Source organism: Mchenga conophoros, linkage group LG3 (assembly GCF_057382185.1).
Source record: "Mchenga conophoros isolate Kocher_MC1m ecotype Shallow Benthic linkage group LG3, M_conophoros_male_GT1.1, whole genome shotgun sequence".
NCBI classification, from domain to species: Eukaryota; Metazoa; Chordata; class Actinopteri; order Cichliformes; family Cichlidae; genus Mchenga; species Mchenga conophoros.
Genome location: NC_140528.1, coordinates 134,251 through 144,569, shown reverse-complemented (window position 1 = coordinate 144,569; position 10,319 = coordinate 134,251). Strand labels below are relative to the sequence as shown.

The 10,319-nt window shown below is 43.4% G+C and overlaps 1 protein-coding gene across 1 annotated transcript; it reads right to left on the bottom strand.

Annotated features, from left to right (window-relative positions):
- Positions 1-991: 991 nt before the first annotated feature.
- On the bottom strand, positions 992-9,947 carry LOC146576897 (murinoglobulin-1-like). Its single transcript, XM_085251035.1, has 13 exons — positions 9,755-9,947; positions 9,430-9,505; positions 8,374-8,530; positions 7,721-7,795; positions 3,473-3,635; positions 3,215-3,402; positions 2,501-2,713; positions 1,884-2,005; positions 1,683-1,773; positions 1,528-1,596; positions 1,342-1,447; positions 1,156-1,200; positions 992-1,053 (listed from the first exon to the last, which is right to left on the bottom strand). The coding sequence occupies exons 1-12, from the start codon at positions 9,882-9,884 to the stop codon at positions 1,163-1,165; spliced, it is 1,428 nt and encodes a 475-aa protein (XP_085107161.1). The 5' UTR covers positions 9,885-9,947; the 3' UTR covers positions 992-1,053; positions 1,156-1,162.
- Positions 9,948-10,319: the final 372 nt, after the last annotated feature.

Genomic DNA, 10,319 nt, shown 5'->3' with positions numbered 1-10,319 from the left:
CTGCCACCACATTATTTAATTATTTAACATTCAAATTGAGCTAAACAGTCACAGATTCATGTAGTGACTGTGTGCACGTTACAAGACTATTAATAATGACACATTTGTTCCAACAAGCTCTCTGAAACTAATCTTTGTATTTTTCCATGTAACACATCCATCTTCATCCGCTTTATCCGAGGCCGGGTCGCGGGGGCAGCAGCCTAAGCAAAGAGGCCCAGACCTCCTCCAGCTTACACACACAAACACACACATACGCGCACACACACAGACAGGCACACACACACACACACACACACACACACACACGTACACACACACGCACACACACACACACGCACGCACACACACACACACACACACACGCACACACACGCGCACACACACACACACACACGTAAACACACACAGACACACACACACACACACACACACACACACAGGCACACACGTACACACACACGCGCGCGCACACACACACACACGTACACACACACAGACACACACACACACACACGCGCACACACACGCCCGCGCACACACACACACACACACACACACACACGTACACGCACACACGTACACACACACACACGCGCACACACACACACGTACACACACACACGCGCGCACACACACACACACACACACACGTTTCTGTCTGTATTTCCGTGGACGTCACTTGCCAGCTGTCACTCAATGTCTCCCACGAGCACGTTTAGCTCTTTTAATGTTTTGCCCACTTGTTGCCCACTTGTTGCCCACTTGTTGCCCACTTGTTGCCCACTTGTTGCCCACTTGTTGCCCACTTGCACCTTTTTGTTTTTGTCTAAACCTGCACAAAGACAGAAATGTGGCATGAGGCCAGTCTCAGCGGTGCATTCACAGCACTATATTTTCCATTCTGCCGATTATTAATAATGAAGCCTGTTATTAAAGAAGCACTAATAATACTGGAGCTGTTAACACACACGCTTACACACATGTGAGCAGAAAAAGTATCTTTATTCAAATGCAGGTTTAAACCTCAGGACCAGCCACACCTTCTTCAAACTGTGAGACGAAGAATACAAGTTAGTAAAAGCTCAAAGTTCTTTGCATTGATGCTGTGAACATGAACGTGTGTGAAAGGTGTGTGTTGTTACAGCTTCGTACCTGCAGCTCACGAGACAAACATGTATTGGGTCTCAGCCTGGTCACCTGACAGAAACATGGTAGAAAAACATGAACGTGTCATTTCTCTGAGTCACTGATGGAAACATCAGCTTGTATGAACTGTTCAGTCTGATCCTCTGAAGTGTGTCAGTGTGCTGTTGGAGTAAAGCTTAGTTAGACTTGGACCTGGTTGGTAGTAGTCATAGATCTTGACCACGGCTGGCTTCAGGTTGTCCACTGGGAGCTCCTGGATGATCTCTAAGCTGTGGTTGATGGGTGTGTCCTTTGATAACTGGACGAGACAGAAACAATCGCAGACACAGTTTGTCCCAAAGATCATCATCTGGTGTCCCCACGGTGACTTTCACTTACCTCCTCTAAGTACACCAGAACGTGATCCTCCTTTTGCTCAACACGACTCACCAGGAGGCCACGTTTGAGCTGTGAGGAGATGACATCATTTTATTATTATCCTCACAATTATCACATGAGATGCACTCGTTGGTAGAATCTGTCTAATTACTCACACTCTTCAAAGACTCGGGGTCTGGGGAAAATCCAGAGAGCATTTTGATGTCCAGGATCACCATGTTTGTAGTTTCCTCCTTTCCACTGTACCTGTGTTTGAACAGTGTGATTATACTGACCTGTGTGCACACTTGCTTTTCATCTACCAGCAGTTCCTCCACACGGGTAAAGAGCGCTCCTCTCACCTGTCACATACTTACAGTGATTGTATTTGCACAGTGAATTTGGGTCTAGCAGATTCACTGGTGTTGACCTCTAGATGGACTCTCACACTGAGAGTGGTGACATCAGCAGGTGTTGGGATGTTGTAGGTGGCAGAAATCTGGGAAACACACTTGGGTCACGTGTGGAACAGAACTAATCACACCTCAATGCACCCTGCTGTCACTGTTCTACACCATGACACATATTAGCACACATACTTTTATAGTCATACCTATATGTCTATATTCATCTTAATATGAGGATCTCTGTTATATCTACACTCATTTATACGAGTGCTTGATGTTTGTTGTATATTTGCTGCTATGACAACTCAGTTTCCCTCTGGGATTAATAGTTTCCCTGATTCTGATACAGACAGAAAGTTCATTTATTTTTGCTCAGTTCTCCAATTTAGTTTAAAATAGCATTGTACTCTCTACAGTTATTACTGCCAGGTCTAATGTCTTTATTGTGTATGAAAATACATGTGCAAGATGAGCTTTATTACATGTGACAATGCTAATGCTCTCTGAAGTTGTATAAGGAAAAAGAAAAAGAAGAAACCCTTTCTCTGACATCAACCAGGAGCTTCTCACGTGATGCTGTCACTGACCTGCACTGAAGCACATGCAGTGCCCTTCACCTCCAGGCTGTATTTTCCTGACACGTCCTGCAGCGCCTCCTCCTGGTAGAGCAGTTTGTTGCCCTGATTTACATCAAACGTCAGCTGACTGCTGGGAGCCTGAACTGTCACTGTGCTCCAACCTTCAGCACTGAACACCAGAGTGGAGTAGAGAGCCAGAGCCTGAAGAGCCACCACCGTGTCCTACAGGATGGATTCATTGTGGTTAACACACACAGCATATGTCTCCATATTTCATGGGCTTAAGTGGAATAGACATTAAGTTAAAACAGCCTGTGTCACTTTGAGACCCTCTCACAAAAGAGATCCTTAATCTCAAGTTTTCCAAAGTTCACTTCCTGGTTAAATAAACGTTAAACAGGTTAAAATATCTTTAACTGAGAATTATCAAAGTATAGAAATTACAGGTATAAACTCGCAGGTGATCTGTTATTTACAGGCTGTTACGTGTAGTTGGTACAGAAGTCTGAGGTAACATTGCTATTCTGTAAAAACAATGAATTTTTAGACAAAACTTAAATGTCATATTCTAACTAAAGAATAAAACTTCTCTGCCTGGCTAAAACAAATCTGTTTTACATATCTGATAGAAAACTGAAAGCTTCAGTATTATTTCTTTTGTCCCTGGTTTTGTCTAAGACTGTACTCAAAGATGAGCTTCATACTGTTCGGGTGGTGTCGTACCTGAGTGGAGGAGAAGCCTCCGTAATAGTTCTGCTGCCCAGTCAGCCACCTGATAATACCAGAGGCATATCCCAGATCCTCAGCAGTCGGGGAGGCGCTGAGTTTGGCCAACAGCACATAAGAACTGATCTCCACTGACAGGGAGGCTGATGTTTCTGCTGCTGTCTGAGACCAGTAGAGGAAACCTCCTACAAACACAATAACAGTCACGGTGATGCTAATGAAGCCTGAATGATGTCCTGCTAAAGGATGACTCACCTTCCCTCACTGCAACTGTGTCTAAGTGCTGCAGAAGGTGAGCACGGGTCTCCACGTCTCCTGCCAGAGTGAACACATAGGCCAGCAGAGCTGTAGTGTAGGTGTTGCTCAGGTCACTGAGAGACTCCTTGAGACAAGCCAGGCTCTTGTTCATCACAGGATCCTTTAAAAGATCAAAACAAAGAACTTTAATGGACAAACAGAAACCTTCTTTCATTAACCCAGTGTGAGAAGAATAGGAGGCAGAGTTCCTGATTCAGTCACTCAAAACATCAACGTGATAATAGAAAACACAGCAATTAGAGGAAAGTACAGATAAAGCAAAGACTGGAGCAATCTTCTAGTAGTATTTACAATATAAAGAACATATTGAAAAACACTGTACAGGTTGGGTGGTGATACCAGTTCTTGCTGGTGAGAGTTCAGGTATGTGGATGACACCTGGGTGAAAATCAATTCTCAGGACGTTCCACAATTCACAGATCACATTAACTCAGTGGAACGACACATCAAATTCACCAGGGAGGATATGAAAAGTGTCAGGTTAGTCTTCTTAGACTGTGAGATTTCCATCAGGAATGGGGGACATTTAAAAGCTGATGTGTACCGTAAACCTAAGCTCCAGCCGATCCAGGAGAGAAGGACAACCGCTGCCTAAGTGAAAACCTGTAGTGATCCCGTATGTGTCAGAAGTATCGGAGCAGCTGAGGCACATTTTTTTCTAAACACTGTGTCTCTGTGGCTTTTAAACCCCAAAACACGCTGCGCCAAAAATTGGTCCACCCCAACGCAAACAGAGTAACATAGTGCACGCTGTTAAGTTCCAGGAGGATTGCCAGGATCTATACATCGGGGAAATCAAACCACCTCTGGCTAAGAGGATGGCACAACACAGAAGAGCCACCTCGTCAGGCCAGGACTCTGCAGTCTATTCACACCTACAGGCCAGTGGACACTCTTTCAATGATGAGGATGTAACAACCTGGACAGGGAGGAACGCTGGTTTGAGTGTAGGGTCAAGGAGGCCATTTACGTGAAAAAGGAAAGACCATCTCTGAATCGAGGAGGGGGCATAAGGGTACATCTGTCACCATCTTACAATGCTGTGATTGCAGCCATTCCCCAACTCTCTGTGAATGGTACTGATGGCCATTGATCAGTGGTCTTTGATCAGTGGGTTTTGGTCAGTGGTTGTTGATCAATGGTCATGAGAATTTGCATAATTATGATTAAGGAAGTGACCTCCCAGCCCATTGTTCCTTCAGTGGGCTAGTTTCAGTCATTATGCAAATGTAATGTATGCAAATGTACATGAATAGGATGAGGGACCTATGGAATCTTCGATACCCAGCATCCACATTGACGGCGAAAACACTAATAGCTCAGTGTTCCAACATTCGAAAGAAGGGTATTGCTCTCACAGCTAGAGATTGACGAGGTGCAACACAAATGCTACGGCAAGGGGGAGCCAGGACGACAGGTCAGGGGGGGAGATGTCATCACCTCCACCCGAGATTTGTACCAAGCCCCAAGTGCTATAGTGCAAGAGGAAGTGACCTGAAAGATAGGATCATGGCAAAACTTGAAAACTGGATTCCCCGTAGCTGGTTACCAAGATGTGAAGATCTGCTAGATGATGTAAATGCGATACATACAGCCACGATTATCGAGACTAACAAGCTGATCTACAGTACAGCAGCAGTGATCAGAGAGATGCTTGGCTACAGGTTGAACAGCCACAAGGAGAAGGAGACTAGAGGCTAAGATCAAGGAGGGAGGTTAGTGTGAGATTATTTTGTTATCATATGTTACCTTATATATGAGATCAAAGTAGTTGCATTATAATATGGTATGTAGTTTTAGTTTGCATTAGACCTCTGACTTAGAAGAGTGTGAAAATCATTAGATCTGTTGGATTGACCTGTATTATGTTGAATGTCTTACATTGTTTCAAAGGAGTTGTTAGGATAATGGATGTTATTTTAATCTCACTGATATCATTTACATGCACTGTTGTAGGTTCATTATTACTTCATTAGTCTGCATCAGTTTATCAGTTTCTTAGTTTCTTAGTAAATCGGCTACAAGGTAATTCTCCACCAGCTTACTTTCTCTCTGCTTAAACTGTTGCAACATCACCACTCCACTCGAGCTGGACTGTTACATTCAGTTTTGCACGTAGTCGGGCCTCACTAACGTGCACATATATACAGACTTATGAAAGACATGCACGTTCCCTCACATACACACTTATTAACAAAGGGAGGTCGTCTCAGGACATCTCCTCTAGTTGGACTCACAGTTTCACAAAATGCACAACAGATCACACACTTGTTTTTCTCTAAAAGTACCATCTGATGTCTATATAAGGAGAACTTTTGGGATTGTGGGACTTGATATCATTTCCAGTAAGGTCTGTGTGACGTCATCATGAATAATATAAAAGATATGGAGAGCCGCCGCCCGGCGGAGATCTGTGGCTGTACGCTTGTCTTCCCATGCTTCTGTCTTAGAAGTGTGTAATAAAGATCACTATTCTGGCATCTACTGAGACCATGCAGTCGTTTGTCTTCTCCTCAAAACTCGAATCATGACATTAGCCAACTATCGGAGCTGCAGAAAGGTGTGACAAAGACGGTGCCCAAGAAGAAGTTTAGCAAGCTGTCCATGGAAACTGCCAAACAACGACTAACAGCCTTGGCCAGCACCTTGCCATACACTAGTATGCTCACGTCTACTGGTGGAAGAAGCTGACTGCACTCCATGAGCGTCTGGCAGCATAAATTAACCAGCTGTTAGGTGACGAGAGACACCCAGAATGGCTAACTGTAGGGCGGACAGTCCTGAAGGGATCGGTCCCATCCAACTAGGCCAGACAGTCTTGGAGGGATCGATCCCATCGGTCCCATCCAACTACTGACCAATAACCTGCCTCAGTACCACATGGAAGCTCCTGTCAAGCATCATAGTGGCTAAGATGAACAGACACATGTTCCTGTGCCCCACTCATTGGCAAGAATACCAGAGGTGCAAAACACCAGCTACTTGTAACAATCAGCCGAGACTGCCTGGATTGATTACAAGAGGGTCTATGACTTAATGCCCCACAGCTGGATCCTGGAATGCCTAGACCTGTACAAGATCAACAGGACTTTAAGAGCCTTCATCACGAACTCAATGGGGATGTGGCATACAACACTAGAGGCCAACTTCAAGCCCATAGCACAATCATCATCTATGAAGGAGATGCTCTGTCCCTACGGATACTGACAGAATAGAGCAGTTGTCAGCCATCTCCTGTACGTGGATGACATCAAGCTGTATGCAAAGAGTGAACGAGACATCGATTCACTGATCCACACCACCAGGATATAAAGCAATGACATTGGAATGTCATTTGGACTGGAGAAATGTAGTCGGATGATAACAAAGAGTCAGAACTGAGGGAATCGAACTACCAGAAGGCAAAATTGCAGACATAGAGGACAGCTACAAGTACTCCAACAGGCAAATAGGAACCCCAAAGAGGCTGCTGGGAAAGCTGCTACAACCAAGTACCTGCAGAGGGTCAGGCAAATCCTGAGGAGTCAGCTGAATGTTAGGACAGGATCCAGCCTATCAAAACTTACGCCCTGCCCATCATCAGGTACCCTGCTGGGATAATAAACTGGCAAAAGGAGGAGATAGAAGCCACTGACATCAATACAAGAAAGTTCCTAACCATGCATGGAGGGTTTCACCCCAAGTCCCGCATGCTAAATGGAGGGAAGGAGGCCAGGGACTGGTGAGTGTCAGCACCACATTCCAAGATGAAACAACGAATATCCACGAGTACGAGGAAGATGGCCCCAACTGACCGCATGCTCAGTGAATACCTCAGCCAGCAGAAACTCAAGAAAGAGGAGGAAGGCGAGGAACCATCATGGAAGGACAGGCCCTGCACAGTATGTTACCACCGGCAGATAGAGGAAGTAGATGATACCCAGAAATCCTACCAGTGGCTGGAAAAAGCTGGACTGAAAGACAGCACGGAAGCACTAATCATGGCAGCACAGGAACAAGCTCTGAGTACAAGATCCATAGAGGCTGGGGTCTATCACACCGTGCAAGACCCCAGGTGCCCATGAGACAATCCAGCACATACCAGCAGGGTGCAAGACTGCTGGTTAAACCTAACTCCATGGCTCAGCAGCTCAAACTCTACTCCTTTTTTTGTTGAATACCTTGATATTCTTTGAGTCTACTCACATGTTGGGATGTATTCATTTCCAAGAAGGCAGCAGTAACGTACGCACTGAGAGTCACTTCATCAGATACACCACCCTGTCAACAGAAGACATCATAGACACTTTATCATCAGTGCACCAACATTCAGGGATATGAAGTCATGAAAATGATTTTCAGCTGCATGTGGTTTTAGTATCATCAATGTCTTCATGCATGTTCAAACATCCAGCTAAAGAGATGAACGGGAAGTTGATTTTGTTCATCTGGACATTGTATTTCCAGTGAGATGGATGTTTCTTCACCTCGGGGTTTCCCCAGCCTTATAAACAGTTTGTGTAGTCATCTACTAATCAGAAGGTTGGTGGTTTGATTCCCAGCTGCTCCAGCCTGCATGCCAAATATTTGTGGGCAAGATACTAATCCCAAGTTGGTCTCTAGTGCATACTTTGTATTTAGTATAATATGTGTGAATGCTACATAGAAAGCAGTGCTGGTGTGAATGGAACAAGATGTATGGAAATTATTTCTTGAATAAAATAATAGAATATACTGGTGTGAGCTATTACAGTATGTAGTACAGTGTTTTCCATGTATGCATGACATTATTAATAAAATTTGTTAAATCCACACTGGAGGCTGTTTCCACAGTCTAACAGCGAAGAACTGCAGGTTACCTTCATTCCGTTGTTGAAGAGTTTCCCAGACTTTTCAAAACAGCCATTTTCTTGTTGTTTATGTTGCAGCCAGGTCTTAGACTCTTCGATCTTTCTGGGATCAATAAAGATGAAAGACCTGAGCTTTGCAAAACTTCTTACCACAAACGCAGTCAGCCTGACAAAAAGAAAACAACACTTACACGTCTTACAATGATGGAAATGTTTGGCTGTGAGGTCACATTAAGAGAAAGAAATACTGATCATTTTGAAAATAAAGTTGAAATTTCAAGGTTAAATTTGAAAATGTATTTTGAGACAAAAGCAGAAATGTGGATATCACAGTTATTTCAGGACAAACTGCTTTACCCTCTGAATTAGTGAAATCGTACTTCAGACTCAGTTTTAGTAACAAGGAAGGAACTGATGTCACTTGTAGCAATAAAAACAGCGTGGCAGTAAGTATAAGTACACTGAAAAGCAGAAAGTGGTGCAGAAAGCTGCATGTGGTTAGATTTGTATAAAAGGAAATGGCTGCTAATGTACAGATGCAAGGATACCGATGGTTCCACGCTCGTGGAATAAAGAGGATCTATGCTGTATCACAAGACCACTGATTTATTTCACTACATCTACTCAAGGCATTTTATACAGGGTATAGCAGTCGTTTGAAGCAACAACTGTAATCATTTCAACTGTTTTCTTAGATTTGAATTTGACTTTTTTCACAAAACAGTATTAAGACTTTATTATTGAAATAGCATTTAGATGTTTTCTTAAAGTAAAATAACTTTAAGCTTTAAAATTCGACTTTATTCTAATAATGATCAATAACATTTTTATGTGGCTCTAATGCTCCTTCCTACCTACTAAATTACACAGTATTAACCAAAAGGTATTGTTAATGTTGGCTTAGTCAAAGGATTAAATGGAGAATTATTTTAAGTATTAGAGGTAGACATGTTTATGTTATTAATGGGTAGTCAAACTTCAAGAAACGTCTTCTGTTTGGTGGGATATTTAAAAACCAGTGTAACCTCTCTGGTTTGTGACATGTTTGATCAGTGATGTTCTCACCAAGTGTTTCCTGGTCCTGTTCCAAATGTGGTGTAAGCACCGTCAGCACTTTTGTAGTTGAGCTGTCTTTGGTATCCTGTAACAACAGGGACACCATGATCGAGACATTGTTGCTATGGTGATGATTGGACTCCATTTGTTTATGGATCTGCATGTGTACATCGAGATTTGGGAAATTCAATGACTCTTGCTGACAGATGAGGAAAATGACACATTTGACCAGAAACTGCGGCTAATGTTCTGCTCCTGTCGGCTTGTTTCTTGAACCGTGTGTGTTGAAGTGATTCAAATGATTTCCTTCTTAGAGGAAACAATAAAAACTTGCCACTGGTGAGGAAGTTAGTAGCTTTTTCCATGATGGCTGCGGTGAGCTGCTGTGTGCCTTTCAGGTAGTGGAGGATGTAGATGTTGGGGGCCAGGAGAGCCATGTTCTGCTCCCCACATCCATACGGCATCTGCAGCAATCCATCCAGGTTCTTCAGAGCCCGGCCGAGGATGTCACCTGATCAAAAACATTGATTCACTAAAACTAACAAAACTAGCGTAAAACAACTTTGTATTATTGGGCAGAGATAACCTGAATACTTCAATATGCAATTTTAAATGATGATTTCATTTGCTGAGCGAAAAAACATCCAAACTGAAAATCAAAGATTGACTGTGATTAACCAAATATTTCTGGGAAGACTGAGTTTCATTTCACCAACCAGACCCAGGCCTGATTAAGGCCAGACCTGCTGGATCAAGAAATCACTCAAGTACAATCTGTTTGACAAAGGGAAGCAGGCTAAAAGACGTCCAGAAGAAACACGTCGTTGCCATGACCAAAAGAAATTCAAAAATAGGCGGGAAGTCTTGAGATCTATCAGTTTGGACAGGGTTAAAAAACA